Genomic DNA, 27,225 nt, shown 5'->3' with positions numbered 1-27,225 from the left:
CATAACGCAGCGACAGTCGGATTGATTGGAGAAAAGCCCGGCCAGTCGTCTGCTGTGGTGAGTTGTCTGCAATGATTTCGCGAGGCTCCGGTGGTGCCCCTCCGCGGAGCGTTGCCACATGTTCCCGTATTCCCGCTAGTGGTGGCTGCACCTGCACCTTATGTCAACTTGCTGTTATCTATCATTTATTTCTTGTTGCTTTTTACGATTTTCTGTTTTGTGTAAAAGGCTCCTTGTCAAATTTGTACGTGTCATTTCTATGTACTTCACCTCTGCCATGCTGTAAAGCCTTAAACGTACAGTAGATAAATAATTGTAATGCGACCACTTCATGAGAAAATCTACGGTAAATTAACAATCAAAACCCAGATTCAACCGTGTGTACATCTCAGTTCGCGTCCCGAAAGCCAGTCTCCTTCTGGAAGGGTTTCTGATAGATGTTAGGGACTTTTTCGCAAATGATAACAATTTTCGCTGTAGGCAATGTTGCCTTGTGATCGTGTTTGAAGTTTCCATGAAAAGAAAAGGCTGGAACTGCAACAACCACTGCGGAGACATTTGAAGAGGTCATTCGTCAACGTAAACATTTACTGTAGAGACATGTACTTTAACATTAGAGACAGTGAGATTTGCTTCAGAATATATGATGATAGAAGTGATTTTACGCAGGAGCGAGGGATTGAAAGACCATCCAGTAGTTATGAGAGCCATGCCGAAATGATTAAAACTGCAGCTGGTGAAAAGGCTGTAGGAATGGATTCTTCCTGGTGATAGATAGCTCCAGCAACAAATGTAGTCTGGGCGCATATCATGGAGAGTAGTCAGAAAAGTGATCTTAGTGGCTGCTGATCAAGTAAAGGATTAAGTAAAACATGGAGAGGTTCAAAGCTCGCAAGCCGCGCTGTTCCTGCACAGTGGGCTCACATGTCCTGCATTTGTAAATGTGGGCAGCGATGTAGAGACAAGTGCCAAGTTGATGCAACGCGGATATCTAAACCACTGAATCATCAGGACACATACTGCTGTTGTCCAGAGTTCTTCCATATCTCAATTTCCTGCTCCACCGAACGGCGGTCGCGTAGAAATGCCTTCCCCTTTCCCAGAGAAAATAGCCTTCGTGACAGGGCACAACTAAAAAAGAAAGACTAAAAGACAGCCTTCATGTATATTTTTTTGTCACATTTCATAAACCTAGCAGAAAGCTTGACCCACCGTATTTGGCGGGCGCGGGCATGTACTCTCCCAAAGGCTGACACCGGCCCTAAAAAAGATGCGTATTAAGTCTCCCGCCGGGAACTCACAAAGTAAATGCCCGAATAATCTGCTCGAATCAAATGTTGTCGCAGGCAGAGCTGTCCACAATGAGATCGAAATTAACAATAGCAACCAGTAAACACAAGCCCAGCTACAAGTGTAGCAGAGATAGCAAATTTACTGTCGGGAAACACTGAGATCAGAGATGTTTCAGAAACTGCAAATTGATTATGGTTTTGTTAGTCAACCCAAAATCTGCAGCAATTTGTACACCACGAAAAAGAGAACGCTCGAAAAAGATAAATTTCGATCCGGAAAAAATGATCAGAAGCCACATACGCTTGCAGTCTGACAATGTAAGAATGGGTACTGAGCGCTGCGTATTCGTGCTTACTCGTCACATTTGTCTGCACTGAGAGCAAATATAACGACACAAAGACAAACGAAATACATGCACAGCAACCATTAGCTTCCATGTATTACATAACTAAAAACAGGTTAGCAATGCGGGATCATCTTGAGTTCGTAAGTCAGTGTAGCTAAAATGAAATGCTCTAATTGGCTAAGTGTAATCCTTCATGGACCGCTTGCCGCCACTCGCACTGTGCTTAATATCAAGAATTCGGTGTATAGTCATTGCTGTTAACATGAAGTGGTGGCTGCTTGTTAAGAGACACCCGATATAATTTAGTGAATGCTGTGTTGAGCCACGTGAAACTAGCTTGGAATAGTGATAAAGAAAGATTTTGAATAGTTGGCGCTACAGCGCAGCTCTCGCTCTCAACTTGCAAACCACATACTGCGCATGATGAGCTCTTCAATGCTGCCGTTCGAGGCAAGTCCGTGAATGATGGCCTTCGCCGACTCCTGCAACATCGGAACTGTGATGCTGAACGTCTTGAGGCTGCGCGTCAGCGGCAGATAGTCTCCGAGGCACCGGGCAATGTCGGGGTGCAGCAGCGCCTGTCCACTGTAGTCCGTCACCAATAGATTAGTCACGTGGCCTCCACAATGGCCACCGACCAACCAGGGTGAGTCGCCCCGCAGTCCAAATAGCAGTTCAGGACTGTTGAGTCCCCGAGGACCTGAGAATACATATTGGAGGCGGGCAACCACAGTCGAAGCGTCCGTGTCGGCTGTGACGCTGAACCTGCAAGTTGCGGTTGCACTTATATGACTTGCAACTTCAAAACCACTTTATATGTTCAACATTTTTGACGAGCAACCATTGACCTAAACCACATTTTCAAGCAGGTAAGCACAACTCCACCCAGCGTTAGCCCTAAATTGCATGAAATATGAAAAAGTAATTTAAAATTACTGTTTACAGCTTTCATTGTCTTCTCATGAAATTCTGGCCAGTGGCTGACCTGGTCAGATTGGACGTCTTTGGGTGGCATTGCGGCACCTGGTCCCTGTGTTTTGTTTTTGTTTTCTGGCTTGAACATGGAATTCGATGTCTTAACTAGAAGGCCTTTCTGGTCGCTTGTTGGCTAGTCACTTGTTATGCGAGGTAAGGCATTCCGCAATTTCTCTTTTGAATTGAGCCAGCGGTAGTACTTGTTTCTTCCCAAGCTGCTCCTGCACCTCCCTGTACAATAGCCACGCTGCTACTACCGATAAGTCTAGCTTATGCGTAAAAATTTGAAAGTGCCATTTCTTCGACTTGATATGTATGCGGTAAAGTCCAAGCAGTGAGTCCAGCGGGTGGACCCCGCCCATGTGTCTGTTGTAGACCTTTACTACGCTGGGGCAATCAATTTCGCAAAACTTCTTGGCGGAGGCAAACCAGCCCTTGGTCTGTCGAGCCAAGGGCTGGCAAACCAGCCCTTGGCTCGACAGAAATGTCGCGGCGCGGTTATCGTACCAACACACACACGATAACTCCACGTCATCTATAGTGCTTGTGAGTTCCTCAAGCACCACGTCCTTTACATTTCAGTTCCTTTTCGCTTTTCAGGCAACATTTTTGTAGACGATTCGCCCTCACCGTACTTAGCGACAAAATTCCATCATGTGACAGAGTGACCTGCAGCTTTCGGCTATTGAACAGATGACAGCACGTCAAAATTAAATTGTGGGGTTTTACGTGCCAAAACCGCTTTCTGATTATGAGGCACGCCGTAGTGGAGGACTTCGGCAATTTCGACCACCTGGGGTTCTTTAACGTGCACCTAAATCTAAGCACACGGGTGTTTTCGCATTTCGCCACCATTGCAATGCGGCCACCATGGCCGGGATTCAATACCGCCGCTGAGCCACTGAGCAACCACGGCGGGTATGGCAGCACGTTACCATTTTTTGTCTTTCAAGTTCATACTGTGCCAAATATGGCACACACCGATTTCGGGTTCTCACGTGTAGTTGCAGACCAAATTGAGAAAATTGATAACGGACTTGAATTTATGAGGCCATAAAATATGACAAAATACTTTTTTTATGTTTCTGCGGTGAAAATTTTCTGAGAAAATAAATACCAATTGCTCGTGTTTGCCATTCCGAGTTTCACGTCATTTCCCAAAATCTACTTCACCTCTGTTTTGCCTATCGCTCAAGAAATGGCAGCGCTTGCCTATAATAAGTGCGCATAACTTTGAGAATTACTCTGACGGTACCTCATTCACAACTGGACATCTCACACACACACACAAAAATGGCAACCGGTATGTTCCAAATATGGGACGCCGTGCCACAGAGGGTTAGGAATACCTTTAGAAAACTTCGTTCTAGTTTACCGCGATATTACACTCTAGACAATCACACGCATAGGTGGTAAATCCCCATGTATGATCTAGCAGGATCATCCACATACCCAACAATTTCTATCTCAACATAAATTTTTTATGGGGCACCTACACCATATTGAAACCACCAAAGGAGACAACAAATATGAGCATCTTCGCCAGAAGGGTGAGTCATTGACAACGATAACAAAATTCCACGTTGCTATTAAACTTTTCAGATGGTATCCTAAGGCATATTTCGCACAGCCGTCGAACGTTCCATCACGTCGCCATCATACAGAAAAAAAAACGTAAAGGAGGCGCCACGGATCAGTGTGCCATTAGGCGACAGTGGCGGTGACGTCGACAGCAGCAGACTTCATGTTATATGTGAGGCATGAAGTCCGTGAGACAAGACTAATTCAAGAATTCGGCGTTGAAGTCTTTCAGCGTTGTCTACGTCACACGTTTCAACTCCACCGAAGCGAACAACTCGGTATTCGATGTGCAACACGAGGAACTGAGATGTGAACAAAAGTAGTCTAATTATGCGTAAGCACTGTGTCACTTGCTCATCATCCGCACGCAGCCCGATGCCATTATCAACTCTATCAAACTTGCTCCGACCACTGCAAAGGACAGCCCTGTTGCGGGACGAACTGCTGCCGACGGCGGTGCAAGGTGAATTGACGACGCAAGCAAACGTGCACCCGATGCACATCATCATCATCAGCATCATCATCATCATCATCATCATCATCAGCCTAGTTACGCCCACTGCAGGGCAATGGCCTCTCCAATACTTCTCCAACCATCCCGGTCATGTACTAATTGTGGCCATGTTGTCCCTGCAAACGTCTTAATGTCATCCGCCCACCTAACTTTCTGCCGCCCCCTGCTACGTTTGCCTTCCCTTGGAAGCCAGTCCATAACCCTTAATGACCATCGGTTATCTTCCCTCCTCATTACATGTCCTGCCCATGCCCATTTCTTTTTCTTGATTTCAACTAAGATGTCATTAACTCGCGTTTGCTCCCTCACCCAATCTGCTCTTTTCTTATCCCTTAACTTTACACCGATCATTCTTCTTTCCATAGCTCGTTGCGTCGTCCTCAATTTCAGCAGAACCCTTTTCGTAAGCCTCCAGGTTTCTGCCCCATATGTGAGTACTGGTAACACACAGCTGTTATACACTTTCCTTTTGAGGGATAGTGGCAACGTGCTGTTCATGATTTGAGAATGCCTGCCAAACGCACCCCAGCCCATTCTTATTCTTCTGGTTATTTCAGTCTCATGATCCGGATCCGTGGTCACTACCTGCCCTAAGTAGGTGTATTCCCTTACCACTTCCAGGGCCTCGCTACCTATCGTAAACTGCTGTTCTCTTCCGAGACTGTTAAACATTACTTTAGTTTTCTGCAGATTAATTTTCAGACCCACCCTTCTGATTTGACTCTCCAGGTCAGTGAGCATGCATTGCAATTTGTCTCCTGAGTTACTAAGCAAGGCAATATCAGCGAATCGCAAGTTGCTAAGGTATTCTCCATCAACTTTTATCCCCCATTCTTCCCACTCCAGGTCTCTGAATACCTCCTGTAAACATGCGGTGAATAGCATTGGAGAGATCGTTTATTGGGATTTTGTTGCTTTCTTTGTGGAGGACTACGGTGGCAGTCGAGCCGCTATAGATATCTTCCAGTATTTTTACATATGGCTCATCTGCACCCTGATTCCGTAATGCCTCCATGACTGCTGAGGTTTCGACTGAATCAAACGCTTTCTCGTAATCAATGAAAGCTATATATAAGGGTTGGTTATATTCTGCACATTTTTCTATCACCTGATTGATAGTGTGAATATGGTCTATTGTTGAGTAGCCTTTACGGAATCCTGCCTGGTCCTTTGGTTGACAGAAGTCTAAGGTGTTCCTGATTCTATTTGCGATTACCTTTGTAAGTACTTTGTAGGCAACGGACAGTAAGCTGATCGGTCTATAATTTTTCAAGTCTTTGGTGTCCCCTTTCTTATGCATTAGGATTATGTTAGCATTCTTCCAAGATTCGGGTACGCTCGAGGTTATGAGGCATTGCGTATACAGGGTGGCCAGTTTCTCTAGAACAATCTGACCACCATCCTTCAACAAATCTGCTGTTACCTGATCCTCCCCAGCTGCCTTCCCCCTTTGCATAGCTCCTAAGGCTTTCTTTACTTCTTCTGGCGTTACCTGCGGGATTTCGAATTCCTCTAGGCTATTCTCTCTTCCACGATCGTCGTGGGTGCCACTGATACTATATAAATCTCTGTAGAACTCCTCAGCCACTTGAACTATCTCATCCATATTAGTAACGATATTGCCGGCTTTGTCTCTCAACGCACACATCTGATTCTTGCCTATTCCTAGTTTCTTCTTCACTGTTTTTAGGCTTCCTCCGTTCTTGAGAGCCTGTTCAATTCTATCCATACTATAGTTCCTGATGTCCGCTGTCTTACGCTTGTTGATTAACTTAGAAAGTTCTGCCAGTTCCATTCTAGCTGTAGGGTTAGAGGCTTTCATACATTGCCGTTTCTTGATCAGATCTTTTGTCTCCTGTGATAGCTTACTGGTTTCCTGTCTAACGGCGTTACCACCGATTTCTATTGCGCACTCCTTAATGATGCCCATGAGATTTTCGTTCATTGCTTCAACACTAAGGTCCTCTTCCTGAGTTAAAGCCGAATACTTGTTCTGTAGGTTGATCCGGAATTCCTCTAGTTTCCCTCTTAACGCTAACTCATTGATTGGCTTCTTGCGTACCAGTTTCTTCCGTTCCCTCCTCAAGTCTAGGCTAATTCGTGTTCTTACCATCCTATGGTAACTGCAGCGTACTTTGCCGAGCACGTCTACATCTTTTATGATGCCAGGGTTCGCGCAGAGTATGAAGTCGATTTCATTTCTAGTCTCACCATTCGGGCTCCTCGACGTCCACTTTCGACTAACCCGCTTGCGGAAAAAGGTATTCATTATCCGCATATTATCCTGTTCTGCAAACTCTACTAATAACTCTCCTCTGCTATTCCTAGAGCCTATGCCATATTCCCCCACTGAATTGTCTCCAGCCTGCCTGGCGTTGAAGTCGCCCATCAGTATAGTGTATTTTGTTTTGACTTTACCCATCGCCGATTCCACGTCTTCATAAAAGCTTTCGACTTCCTTGTCATCATGACTGCATGTAGGGGCATAGACTTGTACCACCTTCAATTTGTACCTCTTATTAAGTTTCACAACAAGACCTGCCACCCTCTCGTTAATGCTATAGAATTCCTGTATGTTACGAGCTATTTCCTTATTAATCAGGAATGCGACTCCTAGTTCTCGCCTTTCCGCTAAGCCCCGGTAGCACAGTACGTGCCCGCTTTTTAGCACGTATATGCTTCTTTTGTCCTCCTAACCTCACTGAGCCCTATTATATCCCATTTACTACCCTCTAATTCCTCCAATAACACTGCTAGACTCGCCTCACTAGATAACGTTCTAACGTTAAACGCTGCCAGGTTCAGATTCCAATGGCGGCCTGTACATCACGCGGGTGCTTTTGCATTTCGCCCCCAATTGAAATGCGGCCGCCGCGGCCATTATTTGATGGCGCGACCTCAACGTGGCCTCGCAGTACGGTGGGCTGCAGGCCCACTGTTCTGCACAGCAGCTTCTTTCGGCGCCTTGAACTCAGCCAACGCCGAGTGCGCTGCGCTAGAAATGAGTGCGGAAGCTGGCGGGCCGGCATGGCAGCTCTCATGTCTCGAGTACGGCACGTCCTCTTTTTTTAGTCATTACGAGAATATTTTGAAATCACTGGTGCATGTTGCCCGGTTCTGCTTCTTCAGCTCGATTACCCTGAGGTGGACATTATTTGTTCAACAAATCAAAATGACTATTTGTTTAATTGCCAATTTTTCATTAACCTATAAACGAATCACGTCACGCCACAAATTGCAATTTACAAGTTGTTGCCGGTGACTTTGAATGTCATATCCACATTAAAGGATTTCTGAGCATGACACCAGTTTATAGATATGCGTTCCCAATGCTTGTGACGAAACGCATTGGTGTTCCAAACATGCTTTTACTTCAATATGGGAAGGTACGTTTTTTAAAAACGTACGTTGAACAACAGCGCATTTGAGTGTAAGTTTGACACCGCATATCTCAGAACGGGTGCTAGCTTCAAAATTTGCTCCATGTGTGTGTGCCTTGTTAAAACTCTTCAGTTAGTGTATTGCAACATATGAGATAAAATAGTTCGAAAGCAGATTATTGAAATGTTGTTATTAAATCAATTATGCATTTTGATTTTCAGTGGAAGGTATGTATAAGTACCCATAGTGGTCTCGCAATGAACTGAATGAGTTGCATGTTGGGCTGCTGAGCACGAGGTCGCGGGATCGAATCCCGGCCATGGCGGTTGCATTTCTATGGGGGCGAAATGCGAAAACACCCGTGTACTTAGATTTAGGTGCACGTTAAAGAACACCAGGTCTTCGAAATTTCCGGTGTCCTCCACTACGGCGTGCCTCATAATCAGAAAGTGTTTTTGGCACGTAACACCACATAATTTCATTTCATGAGTTGCTAGGCAGGTCTTCCTTTTATATACGAAGTTTGGTGACGTCGCTCACTGATTCACATGCTGCTATTGCCCCTTTCCCTCCAAAGCAGCTTATGCAACCGTAACATTTACCGGGAAAAACACGCAGGGAGAAGGAACGTGCCTCGCATTCTTCACAGGCGCCTTATCATCCATAATGTGATTTTGACGCTTCTTTTGTGCTTTTCTTTAGTGAAATCAGTACCGAGCTGTATGTCGTACGCCTGATTCCAAAGGAGATATGCACTTTTTGTTCAGTACAATTCTTTTTTTTTTTGCCGATGGACACGAGAATTCTCGCCCAACTAGAGGCTAACAGCTTTGCTGTAAAACTCCCTATACAGCTTTATAAAGCCAATACCAGCTACAAAGAAGTGATTTTCAAGCATGAACGAAGCTTGCGAACACACGCAAAGTGCCTCGAGCGGTCAGTCGCTCGGCAATTTCGCGGGTGTTCGCGACCTTCTTTCATGCTTGGAACAAACACTTGTGCAGCGCCTATTGAGGAACAGAAAGTTATATCGGGAGCTTTTTATGTTGCTCTACAATTTCATCATTTAATTTTTGATGTGATTTGAATATATTCAATTTGACATTTCAATTGGTTAGATTTATTACAAGTTCTTTTAATAGCCACTTCAGCGCTTAGTTTGTGTGAATAAATATGCTCTGTGTTCTGTGTCTGTGTTAAGCTTAGCTTTAAAGTGTGTTATCACGTTTCTGGTCTTGCCAATATTTCAGTGATGCTATGGTGGGTTGTATTGTACGAACTTCGCCATAGACCTTGGTGCGAGGATTAGGAACATGTCCATTAATATGTCCATTCAACAAGTACCAGGTGACACTCCATTCCTTGATTATTAATGCAATAATGTAAAGACGCTTTGTGTTTTTAAATTAGTGCGTGTGCCTAGCATCCACGCAAAAAAAAGCTTCGGTGATAGTGTGCAGAAGTCATTTATATTATCTCATTTTCACATCTCGACCAGCCACGACTACGTAAGTTATATGGTATTTGGTCTTCCCAGACCGTCACATATGTGCAGTGTATGCCATATCAAGCCAGATTATTGAAGCTTAGTAGAATTTAGTTCGACAGTGGACATCAGGAGACAGACCATTGGAATTGCAACGTGACTGAATTTTCGCATGCGGTAACTATTTAAGATTGAGTCATCTTAGAGCTAGTATTTCACTTCAATAATGTTCCCGCTGTGAATTGACACTTTTGGCACATCTTTCTGTCTTAGTTCCGACTACCCCAGGGCCCAAGGAAACAGTGGTGCTTTCAAATTCAGTTTTAGGGCATTGACGGTTGCAAAATATGTTAAGCAGACCGGACTTGTGATAGCGCCGTCATTTTTTAAAATCTTTAAAGTGTTTGTACGTACGTCATCTGAGGCTCGTGAATGACCTGTCAAACATCAAAATGTATGGCTATATTACGTAAATACTGACTAGAAAGTGTGATACCTTGCTCCTCGAGAATCTGTTTATTACGTTAAAAAGACGTTTTGAAGAAGCTGAAGACTGTTTCAAAATTTGTTATAGCCGTTTTTAAAGTGGCTAAACGACATCTTGCAAGACATCTTATATTCCTTATTTACCGTTGTAGTAGACGGTGTTCACGACGGCAACGAGACCTCTGAAATATCTTGTTAAATCTTTTAGAAGACATCTGGTAGACGTCAAAAGAAGATTGCAAGAGGGTTTGCTAATGCGAAGACGTCTTGTATACCTTGGATGCAGCTGTCCAGGGTAGTCGCCTGCTCTATCTTTGTCAGCGGTTTCTTCATTATCACCCAGACTATATCTGGGTACTCCTGACGGCAGCTCGTTAGTTCCGTTAAATATATTCCGTCCGTTTATGTATGGCCAATAATGTAGCCTTGCATCAATGCAGTGACTCACATTGGAACTCTACTATTGAACAGCTCCATGAGTCAATACGCCCACCAAGCAGTCGCTTGCGATGCAAACTTGCTCTATTCAAGCTACATGATGACGCCTTATATACGTACCTTTACAGAAACAGAGTTTATTGATGACTTTCTGTTATTCCCCGTTTTCTGCGCCTTTGCATCTTCGAAGCCATCTCATATAGACCCAATTCGTGAGCACTTAGGTTTCCCGAAGGCCTACGATCACGTAGAGTTACGCCGCTTCTGGCCTGACCTCTCTACCAGCGTTACCAGTAAGGCTATTTTTGTGAGCGTTGCCAGCAGCGCAAATGTTTAGCCACTGATCCCGTGGGGCCGCTACTGAATATAGCGTACATAATCACTCTATTTGATGTCATTGGCATTGATTTCTACGGTTCACATCTGACAACGCTCACTGGCAATCAATAAATTGCCTGTACTATTGCTCATGAAGAACGGTAGTCTGAGTCTACTTCTTTACTCTCAGGCACTGCCTCTGAAGTCAGCGAGTTCTCACGTTCTGTAGTTGCATTGCACGGTGTTGCTCGCATGCTGTTGAGCAATCATGCAAACGCATTCTCCTCCCGCCTTCTCGATGAAGCACTTTGCTCACCAAGCACCACACGCAAAATAACGTCTACCTATTACCCGTAGGACAATGGCCTGACTGAGCGCTTTCACCGAAATTTATTCCATATGATTTCTATTCATATATATCTGACCGCACTTAGTGCGATATCATTCACTCCTTATTTTACGTATGAGTAGAACTTCACCGTCGAACGTACAACTGAATATAGCCCATTTTTCTCGGTAATGGGCGGCATCCGAAACGCTCGCGGTCCGACCACAGAAACCCTCCAGTGGAAGGTGTGGCGCGCCATTCGCTACGCTGACAGTGACGTTGTTTCTGTGTCGCAGCAGAGCGCACGGGCAGCATTCTCTCACCGACTTTGCAATGGGATGGCCACGCATCGTTTGTTTTCCCGAAAACCAGCAGGCATAGGGGCAACAGCGCGGAGAGCAGGAGCGGGAGAGATCTCGTCAACGTCGTGTCAGCGCCTCGCAGAAGATTGGGCCCGCGATGCAGAGCGCGAGCGGCAATGTCGGGCCGATCCGGCGGCTCGTGCGGCCGAGCTAGTTCGCAAACCGGAGCTAAAGCGGCCACGTTACGCCGCCTACGCCGCAGCCGAGCGAGATCGCCAGCGGCGAAGTCGGGCCGAGGATCCCGTGGTTTGGCCCCGCGAGACAGAGTAGCAGCCACTGCGACATGAAGTGGCAGCGGCGGGAAGGACTTCGCCGGGGTCAACGGCTGCTTTCGACGCGAGTTTCTGGAACGCAACTTTGGATCCAGTTGCGGTGTGTGCGACCGCTTGTTTCCGACGACGAGCCCATATTGACGAAGACGAAATTGAATCCATGGCAGAAGTAACCGGTACTGACGATCCGGTGCAGTGCACGTAAGCTATGCACGCAGTGAGCCAGACGTTGTTTGACGACGATGCCGTGGATTCCAATCGGGTCCTCCACGGTGCACACTACCGTGCAGTAGCTCCCGGAGTAGGGTATGTTTGATATACGACGAACACGCCGAAGAGTTGGCATTTCCGCAAATCTTCCTAGGTCAAGTGCGAAAAATTACTACTGGACAGTCCGCACCGTTCGCAAAAGTAACCAGCAAAATACGGCACTCTAACCGACGCGGCGTTGTACCGGCGCACATGCTCTACAGGGCAATGACTTAAGTGACTTAACGTGGTCGGAAACACCATTACGTTCCCTACGAATGGCGTTACGAGCAGCATCACCCGTCAACATCTCGAAAGCGGCGACTTCGTGGAGAGGCTCTCGATCGAGACATGACATTCATGCGCGGTGTGCCAAACACTATCCACATCTGCACTGAGCGAAATATGAAGTGTTCGCCATGATCAGCTTACTCGCTAAACCCACTGCCTTCGTCAAGTTGTCGCCTAAGTGCACTGGTACCACTCGATTGAGTTGCTCGAGCGCATTGGGGTACGAGGCGATGACACGGAATGGCGGGCCGTGCATAATATGAACTTCTTTGAACGAGTCGACATGTGGAACAACAATCCTGTGGCGTGTGTAATCAACGTCTTCAAACACGTTCAGTTTCAACAACGTGGAAGTCCGCGAGTTCACATCCTACGGTGAATATACACCAATTTATAGCTGAGGAGACACAATAAGGGCGAAATATTGCAAAAATACTTTGCACTTGCCTTCTCTTACTCGCCAGCTGAGGATATGCTGATACCTTGATTACCTATTTGCCAAATTGACCTATTCCACTACCTTTACACTGAGAGTATAGTTTATTGTTGCAATATAGAGACAACAGATAATTAAGGGTTATCTTTCCACGGTTGTACAGCATCATTTCATGCGCTAGTCAATTGTTCTGGGAAATTTAGGGTCCCAAAGCAACACTCGTACTATGACAGACGCCTTAATGCGTAATAATGTTTACCATCCGGTGTGCATTTCTTACACTGCACCTAAGCACGCGAGCGTTCCTCCATTTAGCTGACACAGAAAAGCGCCGCAATGGTCGAGAATCCAACCTGCAACCCCTGTGCTCAGTAGCACAATGCTATAGACACCCCACCATCGTGGCGGGTCTCTGCGATAATATTGGAACGCCAGAAAATTGTTCGCAAGATATACTTACTTGCCGATTCTGAGCTTCTCCACGAGGGACATATCATTCAACACACTGTATAGGGCCACCACGCCACGCATGTGAAGAACCGGAAACTGCAGCTCCTGTAGTGATTGGCACCGTTGAGCAGCTTGCAGGATGGAAAGCACCTCGCTGGCGATAAAATCGAACGGCACAGTGAGACGTCGCAAATGCACCGTACTCGCAAGGAGTTCAACGAGTGCCGTGGCGTGCCACCTGTCCTCCCTCGGTGTGAGCACGCTTTGAGATGGGTCCTAGAAAGTGAAAAAAGAATAGAATTAAACATTACAAGAAATCACATCTGCTGCCTCAATAACAGTGATGGTAACAAGAAAAGAAGCTGCGCGCAAGAGATTTACAAAGCTAGCTGAAATTTATGAACTAAGCTTGTGCATTCAATTTTATGGCCTAGTAGCATCAATGTTAAGTGGACTTGTAGGGGAGAAAATGACTGAAAAATTCCGACATCCTAATGCAGGAAGAACGAGGTAAAATTGATTAGAGAAACGCAGGGAAGTCAACAAGACAGATCCCAGTCCGCAAACCTGCACTGGCAAGTAGAAAAAAGGGGACTGAAAGGTGAAAATACGATGGTTTCACAGTATGGACGGAGCAAGGCGCACGGAAGTGGTCATTGTAAGGTTTGTGAAAAGCAGTCCCAAGAGTTCGTGTGTCTGAAGAAATGCAAAAGCACTTGGTTGCAACACTCAACAGAAATATTCAGAAAGGTCAAAACACTCAGAGAAACGTTACAAGAGCCGTTCATATCCGTAATAATTGAAGCGTGAGATAATGTAATTGGATCACTATGAAATTCTTCAGGTACCCAAGACTTGCATTACCTATGCAATAGCACACGAATCGCAAGGGGTAAAAGAGAGAAGGGACATTTGTCAGACCTTGCAGCATCACAGTTTTATTTTAACCGAAGGTGTCTTTCGAGCAGTTGCAATAAATATTTCAGTCAACTGTAATTAATTCGCCCACTTTACATCATTGCCTCTATATGACTCTTCCGTTTGAATCCTTGCCAGTCTACATAGTGATAATTTTTAAGTTTTATAGAATTTGAAAAACTTACCTCTGGCAGAAAGCATAATTGTTGTCGTTGAGCGGGATTATTTGAAGAGGCAGGCATCACTAGTGCGAGAAATCGAAACACATTCAGATAATTAAAACAATTCCGTAATTAGTTTAATCGAGGGTCCCGCTGCTGTTGCTGACATTAGGACTGCCTGTACATACTGTCTGTGCAGAACAATTGCTTTTATTGATAATAAATTTGAACTGAATTTTGTACTTTAAAGCGCATATTTCAATTAACGAATTGTAGCCAGTTAGGTTGCAAGATGGATCCACTTCAAATGAGTTCGGGGAAGACACCATTTCCTTGATATTTCTCAAAGTCTGGGACTAAATGCATGGGCGTTCCAGTTATTTTTGTGCTTCAGTGCCTAAAACTGCGTTTTGTTTAAAAAGTAAGTGGACCAACACTGCATTTTTACGGCGTGCTTGTTGGCGCATATCTGCAAACTAGTGGCATTCTAGAAATTCCTTCTGGAAACGCACCGGCTACAATTCGTAAACTGCAATATATGCCGTAAGGTAATTCATTATTTAGTTGATTAGTAAATTCCAGTAACGATATGAATGTTTATTTCTGTTCGTCATGCAACTGATATCCGCCTCTTTGAACATTCCAGCTCGAGGACTAGAATTATGTTATCTGCAACAAGCAATATTTCAAGATTCCATAAAACGTAAAAATGCTCACCCCGTAGACCTCTTCCGACGTTTGATCAAGAACGCACGCCTCGATGACCAGTCGCTCTCTGAGCAGATGATGTTGGAGTGCCGGCTGATGCGGCCGTCACACCAAAGGCGGGGAAGGAGCTACTGAGGTGTCTCCGGTCAAGCGACCTGCTTGAACGACTGTGACACTCCTGCGTTCCTTTGGGTATGTGTGTTTTTTCTCCTCTCCCACTTTTTTCATGTCTGTGCATTTTCTTTTGAGACCTTTCCGTCTCCCTTTAGCCGTACCCCAGTGCAGGGTAGCAAGCCGGATACCTATGTTCCAGTTAACCTTCTGGCTTTTCTCATCTACTTTATCTCTCTTTCTCTGATAAAGAATTTAGACAAAATTCATCTGCACAGATTTTACTTTTCGGGAACATTGGCCATGATATTCCCCTCATTCTCCCTAACTAGGACCTAGTTCGTGTTTACAGTCTCCGAGGACAGCATGTTAAAATGTGCGTTCTTCCAGAGACACAGTTACCGCGCTCCGGATAGATTGCATACGCAATTTGTGGTTAAGACCTTAACTTGTACGCACACTTTGAATTGCGGTTACCCATTACCTATAACCTGCCTCTAATTTTAAACAAATATAAACGATGTGACAGTGTAGTTCGTCGAGAAGACCAGGGAAGTTTAGTATGAACCTCCTATGAAGGAAGCGTAAGCAAAAGGAGAGTTCTGTAATTATTTCTAGGGCGTGTAATCAGGCCAAGATAGTTTCGATACACATTGCGTTTAACATGACACCAATTTCCTGCAAACATGGTTTAAAATAGAGTTGTCTAGCGTTCCTTGGAAGCCAGATCTATGCTCTTGTATGGAGGATTCTAATCTACAGGGTTTTGTAAAAAAATTAAATTTCTCGCAATATTTGTTCTGTGAAGACAAGCCGAATGGTAGAGGCCAGCAGAAGGCTAGTGAGTTTTGAAATGTGTGTGGTAACTAGGGGTTAAATGAAAACCGTTAGAGCCTTGTTTTTAGTCCACTTAAAAGCGATATATAAAACGGTAAAGTAGCTTTCGCTGCTCCATGGAACGTCTGTGACTGCCGGAGATTTTATATCTAGAAGAAATGAGGCCAATCTCCGGGTGTCGAGTACCGAAAGATTGAAGTGGATAGGTGAATTATTAGCATTGGAAATAATTACTGAATGCTCGTATTCTCTCGAATGTAATACAATATACAGGACGTGTAGTTACTTTTACATAGCATATTCGGTGAAGTGCGCAAGACAGTTTTATTGAAGTTGGAAGCATGTCATACGTGAGGAAATGTAAATGCTTCGACCCTCTCGGATTTATTTGCAATCTTTCTCGAAAGTTACCTATCAAAACGGTACAGATCGTCATACTGCCAATATTTGACATATTTCCGAAATTATTAACGGAACTGCATGAGGATTACTTCAAACTCAAGCAGAATATTGGAAATTTCTTACCTGTGAGGTGTGGCAAACATGAGTTTTTTTTCCTTTAGAGGCATTGCCAAGAGATTACTCGACCCTCAATTTTTTCCTGATTGTCATGTGTCATACCAGGTTTGAAAATGGTTCTCCGATAATCTTGGGGAACTAGGCAAGGCACAGTGTTTGCATTTCATGTGCAAATAGCGGGCAGGTTATGACTAATCCGTGCTTTAGTTTTGGCATTCCGTGGGCCATTATGTGGGCTTATAGATGGTTTAATAAGTGGGTTATTATGCAAATATGTGTGGGTTATTTTGGTATTGGTAATAAGTTACGCATCCAAGTGCTCTGGAGCATTTCGAGTGTGGGACGACCGACGCAAAATTTAGCCCGCTGCCATAAAATAACTAAATATGAGACCTAAGTAAAAGTTAGCAACAATGAGCAGAAGTATATCTGAAATGTGCATGTGGTTTTATACGCCAGTGCATGAAATGCAACTTTTGCAAAGAATATTTTAAACCAATTGCCGCAAGTGTCACGTTGATGTTATCAGCTACCCTTCCGAATATCCCTAGAAATCTACGCGCTACAAAAAGGTTATGTAGGACACATTAGTGTAAATAGGACGCATCTTTAGTGCAATGTGTCGCGAAACTTTAGCTGTCGCCTTTTAAGGCAATTTACAAACAGTCCTTGAACCCTCCTTTTTCTCCCCGTTTCCCGGCGTAATGTAACGTTAGGTCGGTGTTTAATGGACTAAGAAGGCACCTCGCATGAGTTTTGTGATGCTAGTGGCGCGGTAATGGGTGATGTGTAGACAAAATGCAAAATATCTTGGTTAAAGGCGGCATTTACAATAGATTAGGTATGCAACTGCTTCAGGGTACTATTAGTGTGGTTTACGACCGGCCCAAAATCTTCCCCACTACCGCAAGCATACCTATAGAGATTCCACTAACATAAAGTTTCGTAAAAATGAGGGGATAACTATGGAAAATTAGTGAGCAATCTGAAATGCCCACGCTAACCACAAATTTTGTAAAAGAACCAGGCTCGTGCGCAAAAACATTATTGGATGTATTACGCTATGGTACCCACGCAGCGTTCCAAGAGAAATGAATGTTGCACTAAACTTACATTTGGCGAAAATAAGGGGCACGTTATGGTTCCTGTGAAAGCAAAATTGAAGGTGTTTGTTTTAATCAAGTCCTTTGCAACGAACTGCGTAATCGCGCACTCCAGAGCATATATGATTTACTTTTACGAGAGGCACAACATTTTGCACGCAGCCATGACTTTAGCATAAATGCAACCAACATCATACTTCTATGAAAGTATTTGAGCGAAGGTAATTGCATGGGATGAAATACATCTTTGCGACAAAACCTTAAGCGCTTTCAACTGGTACGCTGTAGCTAACAGCTACGTTTCTCCATGTCCAGCAAGTCTAGATGTTTGTATTGAATAATCCTAACATGTAGCCTAAATGAGGGACATCCTACGTATTACGAGTCACGAAATTTTAGTGTTACTGGCATATTTAGCAGCGTCAGAAAGAATTCCTGAACCCACGTTATTTCGTTTGTTTTTTCACGACAGTTACAAAATTCACCCGGTGTCCAAAAGGACGCACCTTGTTTCTGGTGTAAAGTAATGCTAATGTATTTCTCTCACATTTACCGCTTAATGTGCAACTGAACATTTTATTCGTTGTTTCGAGTGGCCTTTGCCTTAGATAAAGGCGATATGGCGACATCCAGCGTCTCCAAGCCAGAAGACAAATGTCGATAGGGATAACTCAAAATTAAGCGGAATTATAAAAATTACCCCAGTAACGAGGCTTGTACCATCGTTGCTCACAGGCACACAATTTTTCTTTCATATTTTTGAGACTCCTAATGAGGTACAGACCAAAAGAATGAAAATATTGATGTAAGCACGTTTTAATGTTTCCTGTCAAACTAAATAATGTAAGTTAGCATGCCTGCCCTTATACAGTTAGGAAAATGATTTCTGTATATTCTAAAATACAGATAACTACGTGGAGCAACAGAATATGTGCTCCAAAGATGTCGCCGGACACACAACTACATGACGCGGTAGTTTTTCTTAACCATAATTGTTACTCTTTGTACTACCGGGGAGTACTCATTCACACCTGTTTTATATCCCACGTCGAGTCAGTGAAGCAGATTTCCTGGATTATGCCGTTGGCAGCCAGTAGATCCGAAGCAAACCTCATATGCGTAGAAGTGATGTGAAATCCCTTGAAGGTAACTGTCGTGACAGTGCTGTTTTGCCGTAGAAGCGAGAGCACCATTGCCAACGCCGGGCTAAGGTTATATTTGTGCGCAATCACAGTCAGCTGCACCGGCGCGAAAGGGTTGGCGAGCATCCGGAGCAGTTGTTCGTTTAATCGCAGAATACCCACTGAAGCGTCTACTACGAGGCTGAAGAGGCTGGGAGTTCTGGCCAGGGCATCCATAGTGGCTTGTACGAAGACAAGGGACCCCGCTTGCGTCTGCACACACGGACACACACAAAATCATTAGCCGTTCACCTGTGAAGCTGGATAACCAGCGAAGCTGTGTAGCACACGACAAAGAGGTGACACGGAATTTTCACGAAGCTACGAACACATGAACGGCGGTCATCGTGACACAAGGAACACGCACACATTTATTTTTATTTATACATGCGTTCATTGGTGTTGTACATTCGTTAGATACATTCGTGTTTTATTTGACAATATACTGACGCAGTGAATTCGTAACCAGAATCACCGCACAGCGCCGTCAGCGCCTTCGCAGAGAGAGCGGCAGTATGGGAATGCTTGCATAATGAGCGGCAACGGAGCCACTGTGGAAGAAGAAGAACGCGCGAGCAGTGGCACAAGCCATTGCTGATAATGATAGCTTTCGCTCTCACAGTTTTTCTGACGGACATGAAAAATGCACGGAACCCTTGCCATAAACAGCTTCAATATAAAAGAAACGCTGGAGTAAAGTGTTTCGCAAACGAGAACGCAAGCCTAAGAAAGTTTGCAAGCTCAATAGGTTTGCGAGCACTATTTTTTTAGAATGTTACTGCTCCATAATGCAGCAAATTCAGGCCTGAAAATTTCTATAAGCAGCAACTCTAGCGTATCGCCGCTTGTGCGCGACCGAACGAGTGTGGCCGCCGGAAATGTCTGTTGCGCATAAAGCGCGAAGCTTCATCTACTTCTGCGTTTACTGTCACGCCATCAAGCGATACGTCATCTCATGGTGAGTAGATTGTTCATGTGGTTTCCTCAAAGAATTACCAGAGGTAACTGTGGCGCTTGTGTATGTGGGAGCGGCAGGTATGACATTTCAGCCAGCATCAGAATGATTTGCAAATTTTGGAAAAAAAAACCTTTTAGTGACTTCAAACTATACTTAGTTTTTCTTTGAAGTTGATTAATTGAAATATATTGCTTTATACTAGGAAGAATTTGTCGTTATTAAGGAGCTAGCTGTCTGAAGAAAATTAACCTAATTCCTCTGTTAAAAAAGCTATGAGTACAGTAAAATACCGCTTGAACAAACTTCCTTTAAACGAAGTATTCAGTTGAACGAACTTTCTTTAAAACCCCGACCATTGCGCAATTGAACCCTATGCAAACGCCCTTCAGCTTAACGAAATTCAGAGCAGTGCGCATTTCACTTCTACAAACAGTTTCCGATGAGCCATGCCATGTCTCCTAGGTCATACTGAGCACTTCAACAAGTATAAACCGCCCTTTTTGCCACGCTTTTTTACGTTCAGAACCGCGCCGACCGCGCTCTATTACTGCGTTACCGCTTACCGCCGCCATTTAGCGGTTTAGCTTTGGATGGATGGATGGATATGTGTTGTTTAGTGGCGCAAGGGCCAGGTGTGGCCAAAGAGCGCCATGACTGATAATGATGTGTTAAGCGCTGATTGGTGAGTTACGATGATGAGGTGTAACATGGCTGTAAAGTGGCCTAAAACTAGTCGCTATCGTAGAAGCATAAAACGATATATAGGTATAAAATTATGACAGTGATACGTGGAGTGGTCTCTGGGTATAGCACGAGTGACAAGTGATAATGGGGCTAAAATGCATGAATATGGGAATAGCACATATGCCTCCTTAAAGCCTTTGAGCCCAAAGGCTGGGAGGCAGGTGCTTTCTTTCAATGCAGCTACCGCAGCAGAAACCTCTGTTAAGAGGATGTGCTACGGATTTTCTGGGGCTATAATATGAAATCTATGTACAGCTTTTAAAAATTGAAACAGTGATTGATGTTTAAAGAGAGGTTCCATACCTATAATCATTTGGGGATGAAGTGGAATTTGTTGTCGATGAGGTAATGGAAAATGCTTTTTCCTATTTGCATCTAATTCTCTGCATTGCATCAGGATGTGAAGCACGGTAAGTGGCTCACCACACTTATCACACATGGGTGGATCACCACCTGACAAGAGGTATGCGTGTGTACTGTATGTATGTCCTATTCTAAGTCTGCAAAGTATTACTTCCGTGTGGCGGTTCTTTGATACCGGCGGCCAGTTGCCAAGATATGGCTTGATAACATGCAGTTTATTTTCTGTTTCTTTATCCCATAACCGCTGCCAGAAAGCCCTGAGCGTTTTCCTTATGGAGGGCTTAATGTCCATTACAGGAACAGTCGTGGAAATGTCTGCAGCGTTCGCGTGCACGGATGTGGCTAGCTGGTCAGCCAACACGTTTCCTTCAATCTCGCGGTGCCCCGGCACCCAGCATACTACGATATGCTGCCTGGACGCATAGGCGGTGCATAATGCTGAGTAGAGAGATACAATTATAGGATTTTTATATTTCTTCACAGTTTTCAATGCGTTTACGACGCTCAAAGAGTCTGTGTATATAACTGCCTTTGGGACATTCAATTCTTTAATGTGTTTAACGGCAGCCAATATGGCGTAGGCCTCTGCTGTAAAGATACTTGTGCTCGTGTGCAGAACACCGGTATCCGAAAAGGATGGACCGACTGCTGCATAAGATACGCCAGAATTACACTTTGATGCGTCTGTAAAGAATTCAGGACCTGATTATTTGCGTTGTAATTCCAGGAAGTACATTCGTATATGCGCGAGAGGAGCGCGTTTTGTAACAGCTATGAAGGATATATCACACTCTATTGGTTGCCACTGCCACGGTGGGGGTCGTATAGCAGGGGACATAGGATGGTATTCAAGCAGGGGAAAACTTGTTTCTTCAGCTATGTCTCTGACACGCAGTGAGAAACGCTTTGCCACTGTGGGCCGGTTGCGAAAAAGTTGACAACTGGACAAATCATTTATAGTGTAATACGCGGGGTGCTGACTGTTTCCGTTTACTCTAAGAAAATACATGAAAGACGAGTATGTTCTCTGCAGTTGAAGTGACCATTCATCCGATTCAACGTACAGACTTTCCACTGGGCTTGTTCTAAAGGCACCTGTGGACAGGCGAATTCCTAAGTGGTGGACGGGGTCTAGCATCTTTAGAGCAGTTGGAGTAGCCGACTGGTAGACTATGGCTCCATAGTCTAGTCGTGTGCGTATGAGGCTTTTATACAAATTCATGAGACATTTTCTGTCACTGCCCCAGGTTGTGCGTGAGAGCACCTTTAAGATATTCATTGTTTTCATACATTTGATTTTAAGATACTTTATGTGCGGTACAAAGGTTAATTTCGCGTCTAAAATTATGCCTAAAAATTTATGTTCCTTGTTTACAGGCAGACGCTCACCATTCAACAGAATTTCAGGATCAGCGTGCAGGCCCCTTTTTCTCGAGAAAACGACACATGTGCTTTTTTGTGGGTTCAGTCTGAACCCGTTCTCGTCAGCCCATTTGGAGACCTTGTTAAGGCAAAGCTGGAGCTGTCGCTCGCAGATTGCAAGAGAACTTGATTGGAATCCTATCTGCACTTCGTCAACATACGTTGAATAGAAGATGTTACGTGGTATGTGTAGACGAAGAGAATTCATTTTTACTATAAAGAGCGTGCAGCTGAGCACACCGCCCTGCGGCACTCCTGCTTCCTGTATAAATTTCCGTGACAAGACATTGCCCACTCGAACACGGAATGTGCGATTAGACAGATAGCTTTCAATAACACTAAACATATTGCCATGTATACCTAACTGTGAGAGGTCTCTCAATATCCCAAACCGCCACGCAGCATCATAAGCTTTCTCAATATCTAAGAATACTGATAAAAAAAACTGCTTATGAACAAAAGCTTCACGAATACGTGCCTCGATACGTATGAGATGGTCACTGGTGGATCGACCCTCGCGAAAACCACACTGGTATGGGTCGAGGAATTTATTTGATTCGAGGATATGTAGTAGGCGACAGTTCATCATTTTTTCGAATACTTCGCAGAGGCAACTTGTTAGCGCTATAGGTCGGTAACTTGATACAGAGGAAGGATCCTTCCCGTGTTTCAGAATTGGAATTACAATAGCCTCCTTCCAAACGAAGGGGATCTCGCCGGAAGACCATATAACGTTGTATAGGTAGAGGAGGGTTTTCTGTGTTTCAGGTCGTAGTTGTTTTAGCATCTCATACATTACGCGGTCTGAACCTGGGGCGGATGTATTACAACAGTTTAGTGCTGCCTGCAGTTCTGCTATAGAGAATGGATCGTTGTACGCCGCACTTTTAGCAGACTTTCTTTCTAATTTTTGCTGTTCTATTTGTGTTTTGTACTTTAGGAAGGTTTCGGAGTAGTGTGAAGAGCTCGATATGTATTCAAAATGTGCACCGAGAGAGTTGGCTGGGTCTTCAAGGCTTTCTCCATGGCTATTTACTAGAAGTAAGGAATACGTTTGCTGCCCATTAACTTTCTTCACTCTATTCCAGACTTTTCTCTCATCTGTATACGAGTTGATGCTTGATATAAATTTTGCCCAGCTCTCTCGTCTTGCTTGCCGGCGCGTTCTCCTTGCCTGGGATTTCACACGTTTAAAGTTTTCCAGGTTTTCAGCTGTAGGAGAATCGCGAAATATCGCCCACGCTTTGTTCTGGTTCCTCCGTGCTTGCCTGCATGCATCGTTCCACCAGGGAACACGCCGCTTGGAATCCATGCCGCTCGTTTGTGGAATACATTTACAGGTGGCATCCAGTATAAAAGCTGTAAAATATGCAACAGCATCATCTATGGTTATACCAGACATCTCAGTCCACGTCATGTAAGTAAGAGTTCGGTACCGTTCCCAATCGGCTGAGTCAATCTTCCACCGAGGGACCAGCGGGGGAAGTTGATCTTGTTTCGGCGTAGTTAGGATTATTGGGAAGTGGCCACTCCCATACGGGTTGTTAAGCACATTCCATTTAAAATTGGGTAAAAGTGTCGGCGATAAAATGCTAAGATCTATGGCAGAGTATGACTTGTTGGACAGGTTAAAATATGTGGGCTCCTTCGTGTTCAAGAGACATGTTCCAGAGGAAAAAAGCACCTGTTCAATGACGCGACCTCGCGCATCACAGCGTGAATCGCCCCACAAAGTACTGTGTGCATTAAATCACCAAGAATAAAATAGGGGTCCGGGAGCTCATCTATTAATGATTCTAAGTCGCGTCTGTGAAGGTGATGATGTGGTGGTATATACAGAGAACAGATTGTAAGGAGTTTATTTAAAAGTACGGCTCGAACGGCCACGGCCTCAAGGGACGTTTGGAGCTTTAGATGCTGACACGCTACACTTTTGTCAGCAATAATAGCTACACCGCCAGATGCTGCGACATCATCCTCGCGGTCTTTGCGGAACGTAACGTGCTTTCGGAGAAAGTTTGTGTGTGTAGATTTTAAGTGTGTCTCCTGTAAACACAGCACTTTTGGATTGTGTTTATGGATAAGTTCTTGAACATCATCAAGATTCCTAAGTAGACCTCTGACATTCCATTGAATGATTTGTGTATCCATATTTTAAATTTAATTGGTGCTATGTTTACGGAAACGGAAGGGATGTCTTAGATTACAGAGCCCTTTCGAGGCCCTGTAACCGGGGTTTTGCTCTTTTTGAAGCGTTCGAGGGAACCGCGCCGCTCCTTAGGCGTCTGGGGCGCCTTGGGGATAGTTGTAGTGTCCATTGCCTCTTGTGAGGCGCCGGACACATGCTCTTGTGAGCGAGAAGTTACCAGGGAAGGTCCCGCCTTGGAGGGCAAAACCCCTGTGCCCACCAGCCCGGAGGTCGATGGGGTTCCCTGGGGGATTTGGCTGCGCCGGCCATTGCCAGCACTGGAAGGGACCTGGGAGGTTGAGGCAGCCTCGGCTGCACCCACCTTCGGGGTCGATGGCCCCTTTTCCTCGGTTGGCGGAGCAGCGCTAGCTGCAACCACCGTGGGGGCAGATGGCGTAACTGCCGACTCACTGCGTTTGGGTCGGACAGTCGCCGGAGGCCGTTGTGACGCTGCCCCCTGACGCGCCACTTCGGCAAAGCTTTTCTTTGGCAGGTATGCAACCCGCCTGCGTGCCTCCTTGAATGATATATTCTCTTTTACTTTTATAGTTACTATTTCTTTTTCCTTCTTCCAGGAGGGGCAGGACCGCGAGTACGCGGCGTGATCCCCGTCACAGTTTACACAGTGGAGAGAGTTATTACATGCTTCAGTGGCGTGTTCAAGGGCACTACATTTCGCACATGTTTGGCGGCTTCGGCAGCTCTGCGAGCTGTGGCCGAAACACTGGCATTTGTAACATCTCAAGGGATTTGGCACGTACGGTCTTACACGGAGCTTGATGTATCCGGCCTCGATTGAGTCGGGCAGGACACTTGAATTGAAGGTGAGTATTAGGTGTTTGGTCGCAAGTTCTTTTCCATCTCGCCTTATCTTAATTCTTTTGACACTTATAACATTCTGTTCGTTGAAGCCCTCTAAGAGCTCAGCCTCAGTGAGCTCCAGCAAATCATCGTCCGAGACAACGCCGCGGGAGGTAATCATCGTGCGGTGCGGGGTTACTACTACTTGGGTCTCCCCAAATGATACTAGCTGTGGCAGCTTCTCAAATTGCTTCTGGTCGCGGAGCTCCAAGAGGAGGTCACCGCTAGCCATCCTTGACACCTTATATCCTGGGCCAAAAACTTCGGTAAGGGACTTAGATACTAGGAACGGGGAGATTGTTCGTACTTGTTTAGCCGGTTTTTCTGCGTGGAGAACATGAAAACGGGGAAAATTGTGGACTTGACGTCCGAAAAACTGAAAAACTTCTTCGGTGCGCCCTCGTTTATGAGGGCGATCAGGTAGTTTAGGAAAAGCATGTTCCATAAGTAATGTTGGGTTTTCGGCCGCGATGCCGACCACCCACCATGGAGCCCAACAGGGGGACGTGACAGAAGTTCCTGCTAGAGAAACCCTGCCAACGCCAGCCGTACATCGCTGCTATAACCAAATACAGCATAACCAAGGCTGGCTAGCTACACAAGGTTAACCCTTGCCGCCGGGAAACTAGGAAGTCAGGAGAAGTGATGAGAAGACAGGAAAGATGAAAAAGGCGAGAGAGAAAGACGAAGATTGGAGAGGAGGACAGGAAAAAGCGACTGCCGATTTCCCCCGGGTGGGTCAGTCCGGGGGTGCCGTCTACGTGAAGCCGAGGCCAAAGGGGTGTGTTGCCGCCGCCGAGGGGCCGTAAAGGTCCAAACACCCGGCATTGGCTCAACCCCCAGGATCCCCTTTTCCCCGGACACGGCTAAGCCGCGCACGGCTACACGCGGGAGGGTCCAACCCTCGTGTGCTCGGGTACGTGGTGTCGCAACACACCAAACGCCTGCTTACGCAGACGCCCCTGCGGGGGTTTTAGCTTTGAACTGGATTGGCTACCTAAGCCGTAGCCAGCTGAAACCATTGCTGTTTCTTTCACGTTTAGTGCGTTTAGTTGGCTCCACAGCCATAGCTAGCCAGAGCCAGAGCCAGCCACAGCTTCAGCCATACTAGGCCTATTAGTCCTGGCCTCAAGGAAGTGTGTGCGTGCTAGTTAACCATGAGCGGAAAACGAAAGCGCCTGACACTCGACGAAAAACGGGACATGTTACGTAGGCTGGACTCCGCGCAGCGTCAACTTGATATTGCAAAGGCATTTGGGATCCCTGCATCGTCACTGTCTACGATTAAGAGCCAGCGCCAAGCAATCGCGGCCGCATCGGAAAGTGCGCAGCTCAGCCCCTCCCGCAAAAGACTGTGCACTGCATATTTCATGAAAGTCGACGACGCTGTTGCCACATGGCTAAAGGATTTACGATCCAGTAACATTCCAGTTTAAGGACCCATGATTCAAGAGAAGGCCATGGAATTCGCCGCGCTTTTCGACGTCAGTGGATTTGAGGCAAGCAGTGGATGGTTGTGTCGCTTTCGGACGCGCTACGGAATCGTATGGAAGCAAGTCTCCGGCGAAGCCAGCAGCGTGGACACCACTGCTGCAAGCACATGGCGGGAAGAAAACTACGCGACGTCATCAGAGACTATATCCCGGACGATTTATACAATGCGGACGAGACCGGGGTATCTTACCTACTGCTCCCGAACAAAACCATGTGCTACAAAGACGACACAAAGACTACAAGACTACAAAGCTTGGTGAAGTGTGAAACCATTAACGATAGTGAATTGCTGGCAAAAAGCAGGTCTGCATGCAGCAAACTGGACTGCTGTGGACACCAATCTCGAAGCAGAGGACCATGGCACTGATGAAGAGAACAGTGAGTCAGGTGGCTAGCCCGAACTGTCAGAAAGGCTAGATGCAGATAGCCGTTTGTCTTTTGAGGAGTATGC

The 27,225-nt window shown here is 45.4% G+C and overlaps 1 protein-coding gene across 6 annotated transcripts in view; it reads right to left on the bottom strand.

Annotated features, from left to right (window-relative positions):
- The window catches only part of LOC135905361 (uncharacterized), a 145,863-nt gene that overhangs the window by 5,144 nt on the left and 113,494 nt on the right, over positions 1-27,225 (bottom strand). For all 6 annotated transcript variants that reach the window (XM_070536115.1, XM_070536116.1, XM_070536117.1 and 3 more), the window contains 3 exons: positions 18,595-18,957; positions 13,217-13,482; positions 2,055-2,404 (listed from right to left, as the gene is read on the bottom strand). In XM_070536115.1, coding sequence (XP_070392216.1) covers positions 2,055-2,404; positions 13,217-13,482; positions 18,595-18,957 — 979 coding nt within the window. The remainder of the gene's footprint in view (positions 1-2,054; positions 2,405-13,216; positions 13,483-18,594; positions 18,958-27,225) is intronic.

The sequence above is a fragment of the Dermacentor albipictus genome, chromosome 3 (genome assembly GCF_038994185.2).
Source record: "Dermacentor albipictus isolate Rhodes 1998 colony chromosome 3, USDA_Dalb.pri_finalv2, whole genome shotgun sequence".
NCBI lineage: Eukaryota > Metazoa > Arthropoda > Arachnida > Ixodida > Ixodidae > Dermacentor > Dermacentor albipictus.
The sequence above is the reverse complement of the archived record's forward strand: the minus strand, read 5'-3'. Positions and strand labels throughout refer to the sequence as shown.